Source organism: Parasteatoda tepidariorum, chromosome 8 (genome assembly GCF_043381705.1).
Source record: "Parasteatoda tepidariorum isolate YZ-2023 chromosome 8, CAS_Ptep_4.0, whole genome shotgun sequence".
Classification (NCBI taxonomy): domain Eukaryota; kingdom Metazoa; phylum Arthropoda; class Arachnida; order Araneae; family Theridiidae; genus Parasteatoda; species Parasteatoda tepidariorum.
Genome location: NC_092211.1, coordinates 49,786,132 through 49,804,045, shown reverse-complemented (window position 1 = coordinate 49,804,045; position 17,914 = coordinate 49,786,132). Strand labels below are relative to the sequence as shown.

The window sequence follows — 17,914 nt, the reverse complement described above, 5'->3', positions numbered from 1 at the left end:
AAGTTGACCTTTGACCCATCTTCAGCAATTATTTATCCACCAGAAGTGCTTCTGTGCATTTTTCAAACAAATTCGATCTTCTAGTCTTGTTTTTCATTTTGCATTGACTACATTCCTAACATCATCAGACTTCATCATTTGTGGTCGTTATCATGTGTGGTCATCATTTGTGGTCATTATTTGTGGTTGTAGGTTTGTTACGGGAATACAAACCTAAGATGAAAGCTCATCATTCTTCGAGTTATGTGGCCAGTGGATAATCATTTTAATCATTAATTTCTTTGGGTGACATCGAAAACTTTTATTCATTATTTTGTCCATGTTACTCGGTTTCGGATAAAAATATAATAAATAAAGTAAAGCATTCCTGCAACAGCCTATTGTGGGCCAGGGGAAGCAGGGAAGTTAACGCTCCACAATTTCGTGACCAAGGGCATGATTGTCGCAATGTCGTCATAATTGCGCCTAGGCCGTCTTTACTTCTCAGACAAGCTGGTACCCATCGATCTGAAGCTGGGCTGGTTTCAAGCTGCCTCTGGGGATAAAACCCCAGTTCATAACAATGACAACTCGGTACCTTAAGGATAATAAATATCTATTACATATTTAGGTTGGACGCGGTGGAACATTCTTAATACACTAAAAACCCTGAACAACTTTTGATTTAATAATCCGATTTTAATGATTCTCGGGAGTTATCTCAAATATGCTAATTAATATTATTATTAATAACTATATATTGACCTGTTATATTGACTATATATTGATCTGGTTATTACTACGTATTAAGGTACGAAGTCAGACAAAAAACGTATTTCTTCTGGATAAATATACCTTTTTTCCGACGAATTCGAAAATACGGTCCTGATAGTTTAGTCAGGCGAGTGGTCCAAATCTTGGATCCCTTATATTAATTTCACTTTTTGCTTATTGCGCCATATCTCCAGAACTTTTTGAGCGAATTGAAAAAAATTTGCACTCAATTATAAAGTTCATTTATCCAAAGATAATTTCATTCAAAAATAATTTTTCAGCCCTCATTTATTACTTTTATTCATTTTATTATAATAATAAATGAAACAATTTTCAATTGTAAGGCATAAAAATTAAAGGAATGTGATTTTATAACTTGAAAGACAAAACTTAAACGACATCAGCTGAATAGTTTCCGAGATATCGAATTTCAAGAATTTTGTTGCAGCAGTGCACTATATTTTGAAGGTCAAGAATCTAAATCAGTCCAAAAGAAAAGGTATGTTAATTCAAAGAAAGTGTGCTTGTGCGTTTGGTTTCATGACCTAAAATATTGTCTACACTAATTAGCATATTTGAGGATACCTCTTCAAACCATTAAAATTAAGTCCTAGTACGAGAAAATCCGATTGGTAGATCAAAAACAATTTAGGGTGTTTCGTATATTTTATTTTTTTACACACTCTATATCAATGTTACTGTACTTACTCTATATTATGTAGACGTTTTAAGCTTTGAAATTAGTTTTAAGAAAACCAAAGCTTACTTCATCATTTCGCGTTTGGATAAAAATCCCCTGTTCCTTCCTCATATTATGAATAGAAAATAAATGTGTTACAGTAGTTGCTTTTTAAATCAGAAATTCTAATTATTGATGTAAAATATTAATTATTTTTGTCTCTCTCAGTGGTTGCAAATTTTCATTTCTTAACCTTGAAGCAAAAAAATATGTAGACAAAATTTGTTTCTATTTTTAGGAAAGAATGTTAGAAAATATTGAATAATGTATTAATTGCTAGAAATAGTGAATCATTTTATTTCAATATTTTATACGAAATATGACGACAATGCGGCATATATCTTATCAAAGCAGATGGGAGTGTATAATTAATCGGTACACTTTCATGGCACGTGGTTATAACACGTTCTGTTAATACCAGGTGCTGGGAGATTGTCGCATACAGCTAGTTAAACACGTTCTCTTTTACAGTAAGCACAATGAGGCCTCTAACAGCCAGTAAAGTTATTTATAAAGGGTAGGAATAATTAATAATCGTTATATCAATCGAGGCAAATTGTTATTACTCATGCCAATTTTATTTTCAAAAATCATTTTGTGGTAACAAAAAGTGATAAAAGCAATCTTTATAGCTAAAATGTTATTATATAACCTATGTTAAAAATGTAAATTATTTATTGCTGTTTCTCTCATTTTAAAAAAAAAATTACTTTGAAATTTATAAAACTTGATCTGGATAAATTCAATCGGAGAGAGTTTTAAAAACACATACTCACAAATGGAAGTATGTAATTTTCTTCCATTAATTTTGACGTTTCTTTATGTAAATCTAAAATCGACTTTTTCTTAATATTCTATTGCACAAAAACAATGTCAAATTTTTCGAAAACTTTAAAGTATTGTTGTACAATAGTTTATGATCCAGAAATTATTTCGAGTTAAAAATCTTCACTCAAAAGTACAGAAATAATTAACTAAGAACTTAACAGAATTAATTTTAAACTATTTCTTTTACTCGGCTTTAATGCTTTTACATTTTTACTTAAAAGTAAGCATTTCCGTATGAATAACTCAAAACACTTCATTTTTTAGTACAATAAAACTAAAACTCACAAGCGTTGAGAATTCGGAGTTCAAATAATTTGGATTAAATTGAAGAAAAAAAGATATCACTGCAAATAAATTTTGTTTTTTATGACCATATTTTCACTTACTTAAAACCAATCCTAAAGATTTGAAGGATTTATCTCAAATATACTAATTATGTAGATCCAGCAATTAAATAAATTATTTCATTCATTCAAATTTTCTATTTTGTCGTTAAAAATTACGTTTGAATTGATGTAAAAATTGTGTACGACGCTACAATTCTAAATTTTACGGCCTATATTTAATAAAACAATTAGAAATTATTAATTATATTTCTTAGATAGAATTATCTTTGGATAAATGAATTTTATAATTGCATTTTCGACTCGTTTATAAAATTCTCAAAATTCGATCACTGGAACAAAAGTTATTCAGTTTCTTTTGTCAGTTAAATATTGATTTAGTTATTTTATCCAATTTAAACGTTATTAAACTTTAATTTAATATTTTAAAACACAAGTTTGTCTATTTTTTAGTTAGGACGTTATTCTTACTAAATGATTTATAATTTAAACTAAATTGGGATTATACGTTTTATGGGATTATAAGTCTCACACGAGGCTGCTTAAGACAATTAATATTTTAGAAACATTTTCTGAATATGTATCTAAGTCTATAATATATTTGTACCAAATGTGAATAAATAAAAATAATTTTATCTACATTTATGCATAAAAAGTATGCATTTATGCGCAATAAGTAGGCATAAATATAATTTCTGATTTTTCTGGAGGTAGAATTTCTCTAAAGTTTTTCTTGGAGCTGAAAATTCTTCAATAAAAATTTTTATGCAAAATATTACAGATACTTTTAAAATTAGTAGTATTTATGTACAATACTTCTGTATTCAAATTTTGATCACAAATATCTTTTTAAGTTTGCATAAAGCCATACATCTTACTTGTGAAATAAACTAATAAAAAAACTGCAGAATTTTAGCTTGACTCTGTAATGAGTGTATTAATCTCAAGTTTGGAATCAAGAAATGCAAAAGAAAAATTAAGAATTAGAATAATTACTATTTTTAAATTAATTATTTAAGCATTAATTAAATTAAATCAATTAATTTAAGCATGTTATGGTTTAGGCAAATTTGAACGTTAATATAACAATAGTTAAACAATCTCCAAAATTTCGAACCATGCACTTGTTTTTTTCTGTATTTCTCATAGATTAATTTTTGCATTTATTGTGTTATTGTTCCATTCTGTACATCCTTTTTTCATATACATTAGAATCTTTAAGTTCTGTTCAATATATTTTAAAATATTTTTATTTTATTATATATTAGATTTTGCTTTCTTTTTAATAAAATGCTAGTAAGTAGAGAGATTTTTTTAATATTTATTTTTGGAAACAAATTCAAAGGCAATAAACTCAGAAATTAGTAATTCATGTACATAACTGTTAAATTTTATTACAGTTACATTTAAACATCGTAGTTGGTTATTACATCAGAAAAAGCTGAAATGTTTTTAAAAGGGTTAAAATAAATAGGGTTTTTCAAAAATTACTAAAAATGATTTTTTATTTGATCCCAATAATTTCTTTCATTATTAGCTTTTAAAGTGAGTTTTATACAAATTATTATTTAATAATTATATTGTGTTATAATCAGGGGTCTACAAAAATTCAGATATTCAAAGAGCTAGTATGTTATTACTAGCTATTACACGTGAAGTAGCTTAAATAACGAACAGATAAAAAGAAAATAAATTTCTGCTCTTNTTTTCATTTAATTATGAGTAATCAAACTTTGTAAATGTCATGTTCGCAACTTGCACAATATTGTGAAATCACCCTTATATTAATTTTACTTTTTGCTTATTTTGCCATATCTCCAGAACTTTTTGAGAGAATTGAAAAAAAATTTGCACTCAGTTATAAAGTTCATTTATCCAAAGATAATTTCATTCAAAAATAATTTTTCAGCTCTTTTTTATTACTTTTATTTATTTTATTATAATAATAAACGAAACAATTTTCAATTGTAAGGCATAAAAATTAAAGGAATGTAATTTTATAACTTGAAAGACAAAACTTAAACGAAATCAGCTGAATAGTTTCCGAGATATCGAATTTCAAGAATTTTGTTGTGGCTATGCACTATATTTTGAAGGTTAGGAATCTAAATCAGTCGAAAAAAGGTATAATAATTCAAAGAAAGTGTGTTTGTGCATTTGGTTTCCCAACCAAAAATATTGTCTACACTAATAAGCATATTTGAGGATACCTCTTCAAACCATTAAAATTAAGTCTTAGTACGAGAAAATCCGATAATTAGATCAAAAACAATTTAGGGTGGTTCGTATATTTAATTTTTTTGCACACTGGATAGCAATGTTATTGTACTTTATATAGATGTTTTAAGTTTTGAAATTAGTTTTAAAAAAAACAAAACTTACTTCATCACTTGTCGTTTGCATAAAAATCCCCTGTTCCCTCCTCATATTATGACTAGAAAATAAATGTGTTACAATAGTTGCTTTTTAAATCAGAAATTCTAATTATTGCTGTGCAATATAATTATTTTTTATCACTCTCAGTGGTTGAAAATATTCACTTCTTAACCTTGAAGCAAAAACATAAGTACGCAAAATTCGTCTTTATTTTAGTCAAAGAATGTTTGAAAATATTGAATAATGTATTAATTGCTAGAAATAGTGAATCATTTTATTTCAATATTTTATACGAAGTATGACGACAATGCGGCGCATATATCTTATCAGCAAAGCAGATGGGAGTGTATAATTAATCGGTACACTTCCCTGGCACGTGGTTATAACACGTTCTGTTAATACCAGGTGCTGGGAGATTGTCGCATACAGCTAGTTAAACACGTTCTCTTTTACAGTAAGCACAATGAGGCCTCTAACAGCCAGTAAAATTATTTATAAAGGATAGGAAGGTAGGAATAATTAATAATCGTTATATCAATCGAGGCAAATTGTTATTACTCATGCCGATTTTATCTTCAAAAATTATTTTGTTATAGCAAAAAGTGAGAAAAACAATTTTTACAGCTAATATTTTATTATATAATCTATGTTAAAAATGTAATTTATTTATGTATTATGTATATTATTTGATGTTGATCTTATTTTTTTAAAAAAAAAATTTTTGAAATTTATAAGACTTGATCTGGATAAATTCAATAGGAGAGAGTTTTAAAAAACCATACTCACTAATGAAAATATGTTATTTTCTTCCTTTAATTTTGACGTTTCTTTATGTAAATGTAAAATCAACGTTTTCATGATAGTCTATCGCACAAAAACAATGTCAAATTTTTCGAAAACTTTAAGGTATTTTTGTACAATAATTTGTGATCCTGAAATTATTTCGATTTAAAAATCTTCATTCCCAAAAAAAATTATTTTGAAATTTATTTAACTTGATCTGGATAAATTTAATCGGAGAGAGTTTTAAAAAACCATATTCACAAATGAAAATATGTAATTTTCTTCTATTAATTTTGACGTTTCTTTATGTAAATGTAAAATCGACGTTTTCATAATATCCTATTGCGCAAAAACAATGTCAAATTTTTCGAAAATTTTTAAGTATTGTTGTGCAATAGTTTATGATCCAGAAATTATTTCGATTTAAAAATCTCCTCTCAAAAGAACGGAAATAATTAACTAAAAACTTAACAAAATTAATTTAAAACTATTTCTTTTACTCGGTCTTAATGTTTTTATATTTTTACTTAAAAGTAAGCATCTCCGTATGAATAACTCAAAACACTTCATTTTTCAGTACAATAAAACTAAAATTCACTATCATTGAGAATTCGGAGTCCAAATAATTTGGATTAAATTGAAGAAAAAAAGATATCACCTCAAATAAATTTTGCTTTAATGATCATATTTTCACTTACTTAAAACCAATCTTAAAGGTTTGAAGGATTTATCACAAATATACTAATTAATTAGATCTGACCATTAAATAAATCATTTCATTCATTCTAATTTTCTATTTTGTCGTTAAAAATTACATTGTTTAAATTGATGTAAAATTAATGTACGATAGTACAATTCTAAATTTTATGTCCTATATTTAATAAAACAATTAGAAATTGTTAATTATATTTCTTGAATAGAATTATCTTTGAATAAATGAATTTTACAATTGCATTTTCGACTTGTTTATAAAATTCTCAAAATTCGATCATTGGAACAAAAGTTATTCAGTTTCTTTTGTCAGTTAAATATTGATTTACTTATTTTATCCATTTTAAACGTCATTAAACTTTAATTTATTATTTAAAACTCAAGTTTGTGTATTTTTTCGTTTGGTTGATGATTTATAGTTAAATGTTTAGCTAAATGATTTATAATTTAAACTAAATTGGTATTATACGTGTTATGGGATTATAAGTCTCACACGCGGCTGCTTAAAACAATTAATATTTTAGAAACATTTTCTGAATATATATCTATGTGTGTAATATATTTGTACTAAAGTGCATAAATAAAAATACTTTTATCTACATTTCTGCCTGAAAAGTAGTCTAGAAAACCTATAAATATAATTCCCGTTTTTTCTTGGAGCTGAAAATTCCTTAATAATAATTTATATGCAAAATATTATAGATACTTTCAAAATCAGTAGTACTTATGTACAATACTTCTGTATTCAAATTTTGATCACAAATATCTTTTTAAGTTTGTATGAAACCCTACATCTTGCTTGTGGAATAAACTAATAAAAAAACTGCAGAATTTTATCTTGACTATAAAATGAGTGTATTAATCTAAAATTGGGAATCAAGAAATGCAAAAGAAAAATTAGGAATTAGAATAATTCTGAATTTTAAATTAATTATTTAAGCATTAATTAAATTAAATGAATTAATTTAAGCAAATTTGAACGATAATATAGCAATAGTTCAACAATCTCCGAAATTTCTAACTTTGTACTTGTTCTGTACTGTATTTCTTATTGATTAATTCTATTAATTCTTGCATTTATTGCGTTATTATTCCATTCTGTACATCCTTTTTTCATATACATTAGAATCTTCAAGTTCTGTTCAATATATTTTAAAATATTTTTATTTTATTATATATTAGATTTTGCTTTCTTTCTAATAAAATGCTAGTATGTAAAGAGATTTTTTTAGTATTTATTTTTGGAAACAAATTCAAAGGCAATAAACTCAGAAATTTGTAATTCATATACATAACTGTTAAATTTTATTACAGTTGCATTTAAACATCGTAGCTGGTTATAACATCAGAAAAAGGTGAAATGGGCGAAAAGGGTTAAAAAAAATAGGGTTCTTCAAAAATTAGATTCTTTATTTGATCCCAATAGTTTTTTTTATTATTAACTTTTAATGTGAGTTTTATACAACTTACTGCTTAATAATTATAGTGTGCTTTAATCAGGGGTCTACAAAAATTCAGATATTCTAAGAGCTAGCATGTTATTACTAGCTATAACGCGCGAAGTAGCGTAAATAACTAACAGCTAAAAAGAAAATAAATTTCTGCTGTTATGGAATTAAATGAAGGTAATTATTTTTATTTAATATTACCTAAAAATACATAAATTGTTCTGGAGTATGGCACACACTTTTAATGCAAAGATAATTTATTCAAGTTAAGCAATACAACAAAAATGCAAAATTATGTTCGGGTAATTTTTTTTCAAGAAATATTCAGATTAAAGCTTAAGTCAGTTTAACTTAAGTATTGTGCACCAATTGCAAATTTTCGGCTCTGAGATGAGACGATCGTGATTTGTTGACCCGTGGTTATAAGTCTATTAGGTCTAAAAATGTTAAGGGTCTATCCATAAATATAACAAAACTAGTAACTTTATTTGCTTTCTTACATGTCTCAAAAGAAATATTTTCATAGTTCTAAACCATGTGATAGTTCAAACAATAGTAAGAACGAAGAAAAAAGCTATACCTAGTCGTTATATTTTGATTAAAAAATCATTAAATGTATTTACATCAGACAAGTTCCTGTATATGTCATCAATTGGTGTTTATACAAAAACATCAAAGAGTAGATCCAACTTGCACTTTTTATTCAGTGCAAAATATTCATTATATGCTCTTAATTGACATTAAGGGAAATAATGAACTGTAAAACAGCAACATCATTCTTTTTCTTCACCGCCAGCTTCTCTTATTGCGCCTAAGGCCGCCTCAGCCTCTGCTTGGACTGATGCGTCACTATGAGCCCTCGCTCGAGTCTTCGGTCTCTTGGAAGATCTCCTTTTTGGAGAAGAAGTCGAATCTGTGGACTGCTGTGTACCTGCACCTGTTTCATCACCAGATTCTATGTCTTCCCCACGTAAGTTTTCAGGCATTTCTGCACCGTCTCCACTTTCGGCATCAGCTACAGCTACAGCTTCAGCGCTAGCTACAGCTCCAGCTTCCGCACTAGCTCCAGCTTCAGCACTAGCTCTAGCTTCAGCTCTAGCTGTTGCTTCTGAGTTAGCAGATTTTTCAGATTCTTCACTTCCTCCAGTGGTTGGTGTAGTAGCTTCATTCTGTTGGAGATCTTCGCCGACACTAGATGGTATGGTGGTTTCCTCTTGTGGGGGAAAGGTGGGAATATAAGGGCTCGATCCTAAAATCAAGCATTAAATTATTATTGAAACTTCAATCAGAATATCTAATACAAATTCAGTTCAGATGTCAAGCTCACTCGCTTACGCATTGTAGACTAACTGATCTTCATTATTTGGGATGCTTATACCAAATATAGTACGTGCAGTGTTTTACTCCTAATTCATCTCGTTTGATTCCTGTTTTTACAAATATCATATTACCTTATTTGGTAGCCCTATGTCATGTGCAAAAGAATAATTAGATGAAACATATCTTCCTAACATCTTGCATTTCTGCGGAATACTAGTATTTTATATTGTACATAACTGTTTTATCGTACTTGTAATTTTATCAAACTTTCGTCCTGCACAGTTTTATAGATATCATGTAATTTAGTAAGATAAAGTAATAGTATGTATAAAAACCGTTTGTTTGGCTTTTAAATTTTGTGCTATTAAACCCAACTTTCACTTCAATTCACTCTAATTAAAATTAACATACACTTCTATAATACTTTCGCAAGAGCTGTGGTGGCTTAGGCGATAGTGCGCTTGCCTCCTAATGGGGTCACCTGGGTTTGAATCTCAGGGGTAGACGGATCATGAGTTAGAGTCCAAATGCCGTCAGATTAACGATGGGAGGTTTCCGGGGTTTTTCCTCTCCATGTAATGCAAATGTAGGCTAGTTCTATCAAAAAAGTTCCCCAAGAAGGGAGAATTTCTCCCAATACTTGATCCTGGAGTTTCCTTGCCTTCTGAATTGGGTTCCAAATTATAATCCTGTGGAGTAGAACATAAATTGGATCGGCAGTTCGACGACGGTTATAAAATAAAATAACGTTCTTTAGTAACGGTGCATACCCTATTTTTGTTTTGCACTTTGATCATTTTTATTATATTTAAACAAGTTTACGAAAGAACAGTTTCGGGGTTAGGAAATATTTTTTCGAGTAAGCCACTATTCATGAAAAACAAAACGGAATTCTTTTCACCAACTGTATGAATGTTTAAAAAAATCAGTGATTTTTTCAAGTTGATAACACATTTTTTACTCCTCAAATCCGTTTTTCTAAGCTACAGATTTCCCTTAACAAATTACCTTTTAACACCGTGTAATATATAAGAGAAGCACATTAGCCCGGTTTTGATCTTTTTAATTATTTTTTGAGTAAGTTTAAGATAAAAAAATTCCTGATTATGCTTTAAAGAGAAAAAAACATTCATGTTTCGATAATTTATGCACCGACTCACTTATTTGAACTAAATAACTGAAAACCAGGTAAATAATACAATTTGGATTTCTTACCATTTTCCCCCTAGATTAGCGTACTTATTTCCTGGTATAAAACAAATATGGAGATTAACATTGGAATGAGACTAATATATAAATAAGAATGCACTAGATAAATAAGAACTTATAAACAATTGGCATAAATGAAACAGTAATCTTTCATAACTTCATGGTTTTGTATCTTCTTACCTGGTGGACATTGCTCAAGTTTTACGCACAATCGAAAATCATTCATATACATTCCCTCAGGACAAAAGCAGCCTGGGTAGCATTGACCATCCTCTACACAGTCAGGATCTCCATAAGTACGACAAGTGGAATTACATCTTCTTGGACAATTTTGGTACGTCTCAGGACCACTGCATTTCACTGTGGTAATAGAAAAATATTTGTTTACATTTTTTCCTCATGAAATTATCTCTCTATATATTTCTCTTACACGGCGACAAACGAAAGCCTCATTACAACTCCCCGAATGGCAACGCTAGAAAATCGACCAATGATTGCCGCAAAAATGTCACATGCCAAATCTATCTGAGATGGCTCAACATATAGCGCTTTTAAAAACGTAAACTGAAATAACCAGAGCATAAGCTAGGCAGAAGTGAGTAGTCTTTGTCGATAGATCTCTATTTTAGTATTTTGTCGAAAGCGCTTTTTTTCACGAATTTATATATTACGAATTTATTTGACGATTTTTGATTTATATCACGAATTTATTTGTTTTACTAGAATTTATTTGTTTATGCAGGTTTTTCCATTGCAATTAACTTATTTCAATTTTTAATAAACTTAATTAAAGCCAAAATTTTTACCTTTTTAAAGAGAAATTTTATTTTTTAAAAATTTTATCTTACGATTTTATACTATAGCACATTTCTAGTAGGTTTAACGAATTACATGTCATTTATTTGAATTCAAATTTATTTTAATGACTTAGTATTTACTAAAAACATGTAATTTTTTTTTAAAAAAAAGTTGTTATATGGATTTGAATGATTGTTCTGAATTCTTAGAATTTTGTGCATTTGCAATGTACCTAAGTTAGTAGCGAGCGAGGAGAGCTTGGCTTGCGAAGCAAACCATATAAGATTGCGTGGCAATTTTCGGGGGTTGGCGAGCGTTAGCGAGTAGGGGACGCAGCCCACTTGTTTAAAATAAAAGGTGCAAAAGGGAAATGGATAGATTTCTTAATAAACATAATTTTTCTAATAACAATATAATGTGAAAAATATGAAAAAATTATGTATAGCATTCATAAAACTATCATTTATAACACTTTTCAAAGAAAAATGAAATTACAAAACTAGTTAGTAAAGAAATATATTTCCTTAATAACGATCTTCAACGTTTGTTTGTTTCATTTTTTATTTCAAAGAAAGCCACATTTCTGCTTATTTTATTCATTTTCGGGTATATGCTCACATAGCACCAAAACGCATTAATAACTAGACTAGAAAACAGCTTCGTGACTTCGAATTTAACTGCCGGACATAAAAACTATCTTAAGATTATTAATGACAAAACGATGACAAAAATTCATTCTTCTTATTAAGTGTTTTTAAAATTAAGCCTTTTATTGTTAAATACGTTCGCAATTATCTTTATGAAGTTGGAGTTTCGTCCAAAGAAAGAAATTCAATTAGTCTCATTCCATTCCGGAAAAAAAATTGTGAACTGTTGTAAACCAAATAATGTATGTCGATCAAATAATCTGCAAAACAGATTTTGCTACCATTTTAAGAACAGAGATGAATAAAAATTTAGTATGATTTCGTGGATTGTGGTCTGGTGAAAGATGGATGCTCTTTGTCAATTTAAATGTGAGAAATGAGTGACTGTGCATTTGTTTATCGAATAAAAATTTCAAAATTCATGTTTCCTCATTTTTTTTAATCTTTTTTCAGGGTCCCAGAATTATTGGGACAAGGGGAGATAGGAGACCTTACAAGGATTCAGAATTGCATTGTCGGAAATGTCATGGGAAAGTAGTATGAGAGGTATAAAAAACAAAAAGGCACGAGACTGAGATCATCTAAAATATTTATTGGTAAAAGATATTACATGTGCTGCGGTAGATGTCACAAAGGATGTTCAAAGTTTCCACTATTGCTAGAAATGCATGAGTTGCACCTTTAGACCATGAACTGGAGGCTTGCTCAAATGCACCTAGATTTTGTTAGATATCCGCAGCAGCACTGACGATTCTTGAAACCAGATCCATTTTGGAATCCACAATTGTTGCGTACTCAGCAAGCTTCAATGCACCCCAAATAAATAAATCCAGACTGCTTAAATCGGGAGAGTTTAGTGGTCAGGGGTCAACTACACCCAATATATCTGTGACCAAATCCCTGATTCAAATGTTCATGAATAAATCTGCCATAATGGGGAAGTGCCCTATCATGTTGAAACCACCTATGGCGTTCAACATATTGTCTTACAAAGTCATGAATCATCCTATAGTATTCGTATTAAACATCTAGCTACATACTCGATTTCCAAGTGCGTTAATAAGACCACACAGCTGTAACAACGACAATGAGTTCCGGGTAGAAGAACTTGTCATTAGATGATATATAAAAGGCAGGTATATTCAACAAAAGATAATGAAAAACATTAATGAGCTCATCCTTTTAATGATATACAAAAGGCATATATACTCATGATAAGATAATGAAAATCTTTAAAGAGCTGATATGATGTCTTAATAAGAAAACAGCAGACTAAAATTTGATGCTATATTCACCATTATGCCACTTTTCTCGCCTGGTACATTTTAAATAACACTACAGTTTATTTGCTGTGCAATTGTTCAAACGTTTTTTAAGCAAAATATAGAGAGATCACTATGAAACTTTTAATAAATGACTTGGAAAAAACAATATAATTCATTCCTTTACTATCAAAAATACATAATTTATAAAGGGAACTGTAAAATTTGTTCTTATTTTATTCCATTTTAGGATTAATTCATTCATTGGGACATTAAAGGTGGGCCAAAATACATTCTTCGAATATTATTACAATCAACTTGAAATCACATTTTTCGGTCATAATACTAAAATGCAATTTTTAAAGCATATTATAGTTTTTGTTATAGTAACTACTGTCTCTTAACCTCATTTTTTTACAAATTTAGAATCTGATAGTTTAATTATCTTATTATGGGAATTAATTTTATAGAAACGAAGAATTCGTGTAATTAATTACGCGTGNCAAATCCCTGATTCAAATGTTCATGAATAAATCTGCCATAATGCGGAAGTGCCCTATCATGTTGAAACCACCTATGGCGTTCAACATATTGTGGCACAAAGTCGTGAATCATCCTACAGTATTCGTAAACATCTAGCTACATACTCGATTTCCAATTTCGCTAATAAGACCACAAAGCTGTAACAGCGACAATGAGTTCCGGATAGAAGAATTCGTTATTTGATGATATACAAAAGATAGGTATACTCAACAAAAGATAATGAAAAACATTAAAGAGCTCATTTTTTTGATGATATACAAAAGGCATATATACTCATGACTAGATAATGAAAATCTTTAAAGAGGTGATATGATATCTTAATAAGAAAACAACAGACTAAAACTCGATGCTATATTCACCATTATGCCATTTTCCTCGCCTGGTATATTTTAAATAACACTACAGTTTATTTGCTTTGCAATTGTTCAAAAGTTTTTTTTGAAGCAGAATATAGAGAGATCACAATGAAACTTTCAATAAATGACTTATAAAAAACAATATAATCTATTTCTTTACTATCAAAAATACACCCATGAGCCATTACATTATGACTACCCTGTTAATAACATGTAGGACCACCTTTAGCCCTTAAAACTGCTAGTACCCGCCGTCGCATTGATTCCACAAGGTGCTGATAGGTAGTCTGAGGTATCTGATACCAAGCGCTCACCAACTGGTCCTGCAATTCCCTTACATTGCGAGGGGGTAGCGTGGCAGCACGAATTTGGTTTTTCTAAGTAGGACCACAAATGCTGTATTGGATTAAGGTCAGGTGAATTTCGGGACCAAGACATGACTTGAAAGTCACTGGAGTGTTCCTCGAACCAATCCATTACGATTCGACCCTTATGACATGGTGCATTATCCTGTTGGTAAACACTATCCCCCGCAGGAAAAACTGTTGCCATGAATGGGTGAACCTGGTCTGCAACTATGTTCAAGTAGCTTACAGACGTCAGGAATTGTTCTATGAGGATTATGTGTCCTAATGTGCCCCATGAAAACATTGTTCTCGGACGAGAAACCATGAAAATCTGGGCGAGCCCATTGTTATAGATGGAGGATGGTCATAATCGAATGACTCTTCAGTGTATATCATTTATAAAGAGAACTGTAAAATTTGTTCTTATTTTACTCCATTTTAGGATTAATTCATTCATTGGGACATTAAAGGTGGGACAAAATACATTCTTCGAATATTATTACAATCAACTTGAAATCACATTTTATGTCATAATACTAAAATGCAGCTTTTAAAGCATATTGTAGTTTTTGTTATAGTAACTACTGTTTCTTAACCTCATTTTTTTTACAAAGTTAGAGTCTGATAGTTTAATTATCTTATTATTAGAATTAATTTTATAGAAACGAAGAATTCGTGTAATTAATTATACATGTAATTAATAAAGATGTTACGGTAAAAAGTACCGGCACTCAGGGTGCCGGTACATTTTACCATAAAATCCATTTTTAATGGATCATGTAACGAAACGAAAAATCTAATATACCCCAATTTCGACAGTAATATTTACATAATTAGAGTGATTATGTGATTTTAAGGTAATTTTTTGTTATAGTAACTACTGTCTCTTAACCTCATATTTTTTACAAAGTTAGTCTGATAGTTTAATTACACTATTATTAGAATTAATTTTATAGAAACGAAGAATTCGTGTAATTAATTACGAGTGTAATTAATAAAGATTTCACGGTAAAAAGTACCGGGACTCAGGGTGCCGGTACTTTTTACCATAAAATCCATTTTGAATGGATCATGTAACGAAACAAAAAATCTAATATACCGTAATTTCGACAGTAATATTTACATAATTAGAGTGATTCAGTGATTTTAAGGGAATATTTTACTGTAAAAATGAATTTTATGATGAAATAGATTTTACAGATGATGGAATTCGTTATAGTGAACGCTTACTGGTACTCGAAATATAAATATTACGAAGCGTAGAGTACTTCTGAATTCAAAAGTTTTTCAGTTCTGCTCTGATTATTGAAAAATATAATTTCCAAATAAATTTCTAAACTAATAATTTTTAAAATTAGTTTTTAAATTAATGTAAAATTCATACTTCTCGTGAATGTGGTGATAAATAATTTCCTGGTGCTCAGATTTAGCTTTTATCTCCGAAGCCTATTTGATTTTGAAATTTTTATAATTTTAGCTCTCCTATTTACTCAATAACTAATGCCAAAAAATTTTTCAATTCAATCATTATGTTAAAAAAAATTATTAAATAATTTTTAATTAAATTTCTAACGAAGGTGAATAGGAGACATGTAAAGCTTTTTTTTCACTATTAAATACTTTTCTAAACAGTAAATAAATAGAACTTTCAGTGCCAATTTGTAAATAATAAGATTCTTTCTTTAATCTGACGCTTCAACAAAATCAGTACTTTTCAGCTTATTAAAAAACTTTGTTTTCCCTCGACACTCAAAACGCACAAAAAGAGATGTTTTTCTTTCCTTTAAATTATTTCTTTTCTTGTTAAAGTAGTGCATCACATTGTTTAAATTAAAAACATAAAAAGTTTGAAACCGCGTCTACTAAAGCTGCTTTTCTTTCGTCTACGTTGTATTCTCTCTTAGAATTTCGTATAGTTTGGTAAACTTGTCAATTAGTCACCACGGAAAGAATTTTAAGAAATAATTAACTACTTTGACAAATGTAGTTAAAAAATAATTATTAATGTCATTTTACTAATAAGCATTGTAGAATTTAATTTTTGTATAAAATAACTTTAGGTTTATTTGCGATTGTTGTAATTAAATGAAACTAAGAAATAGAGCAGGAGCAATCTTTGAACGTTAAACGTATTTGTAAATCCTCATCCAGGAAAGAGCATTTTAATAAATAAATTAATAAATAGCATGAAATTTTTATTAATTTTGATAGCTCTTAAACATTAAATGCTGACCACAAAAACCCAAGTATTAACTAAAAGACTACGTATCGGTCATTCTCGCTTTACCTATATGCATACAGATTACCTATATGCATCGCTTTACCAATGTGCATATTGAGTACAGATGGGACAGGCCAAACCTGTCCCATCTGTACTCAATGCCATGTCGATATTTCCATTAAACACATTTTAACTGACTGTTTACGATTGAAGCATTTAAAGAATGAACTCTTTGGCAGCTTTTATCTAAAATAATTTCTGCTTCGTCACCCTACTTGACTTAGACTTAAAGGTCGGGCAGCTCCAAGGAGCAAGGAACTTCGACCAGGGGTCTATTGTGCCTAAACCCTGAAGCATGACTTGCGGTAAAGCTTTATAGCTGAAACAAAGTTCAGCAAACACCTGACAGGAATATCCTGTAGTTCCCAGGCCTTAACATAATGTTATGCCAGATGCTCAAAACTTTGAGCAGAAAAAAACTTCATTCACAAAGAGTATGTCGTGAAGTCTTCTTATCAAGATGACAACCACGACAAAGAGGATCGGGTGCAATACCCATAATGCAGACGTGTCTGTTGAGGGTGCAGTGACCAGTAAGAATACCAATGATCTTCCTCACGTTAAGAAGCTTTTTGTGATGTCACCCTATACATCAAAAATCTCATCAAGTTTTTGAAAAAAATAGTGGGATTATAATCATTAATTACAAAAAGTGCAACTCTTTAACCTAGTTACTCAATAGAGACAATTTTATCTCTTGTGCCAATAAACCTCAACCAACCAACCATTGATTTTCTCCATATTACTAAGCAATGTTTTCTTACGGATTAATTTTTTCCTGCTACTCAGTCTATTAATATTTCATACTTTTACTGGGTCGTAATAATTAAAATTATCCTATTTAGTCGTATACCAGAATAGACTCGAAGTGAGTCTATCTCGTCTACCACTCGTCTAGACACTCGATGTGAGTCTATTTCGTCTACCACTCGTCTAGACACTCGATGTGAATCTAAACTCACATCGAGTCTATTCTGGTAGACGAATGTCAATAGAATTTAGCATACACGTTATACAAATCATAGGCAAAAAGAAATCTACAGTAAATCAGATGAAAAAAAGTTGAGAATGGAAAAAACTTAATTGAGTCATAACATACACGCATTTTTGTCAAGCACATGCTCCTGACCTGCGTTTCAGGGTACAGCTGCATGCGTACGCGTCAGCGA

The 17,914-nt window shown here is 29.7% G+C and overlaps 1 protein-coding gene across 2 annotated transcripts in view; it reads right to left on the bottom strand.

Annotated features, from left to right (window-relative positions):
• Positions 1 to 8,447: 8,447 nt before the first annotated feature.
• The window catches only part of LOC107455135 (uncharacterized), a 30,351-nt gene continuing 20,884 nt past the window's right edge, over positions 8,448 to 17,914 (bottom strand). For both annotated transcript variants that reach the window (XM_016072600.3, XM_071183986.1), the window contains 2 exons: positions 10,692 to 10,871; positions 8,448 to 9,231 (listed from right to left, as the gene is read on the bottom strand). In XM_016072600.3, coding sequence (XP_015928086.2) covers positions 8,756 to 9,231; positions 10,692 to 10,871 — 656 coding nt within the window. In that variant the 3' untranslated portion in view covers positions 8,448 to 8,755. The remainder of the gene's footprint in view (positions 9,232 to 10,691; positions 10,872 to 17,914) is intronic.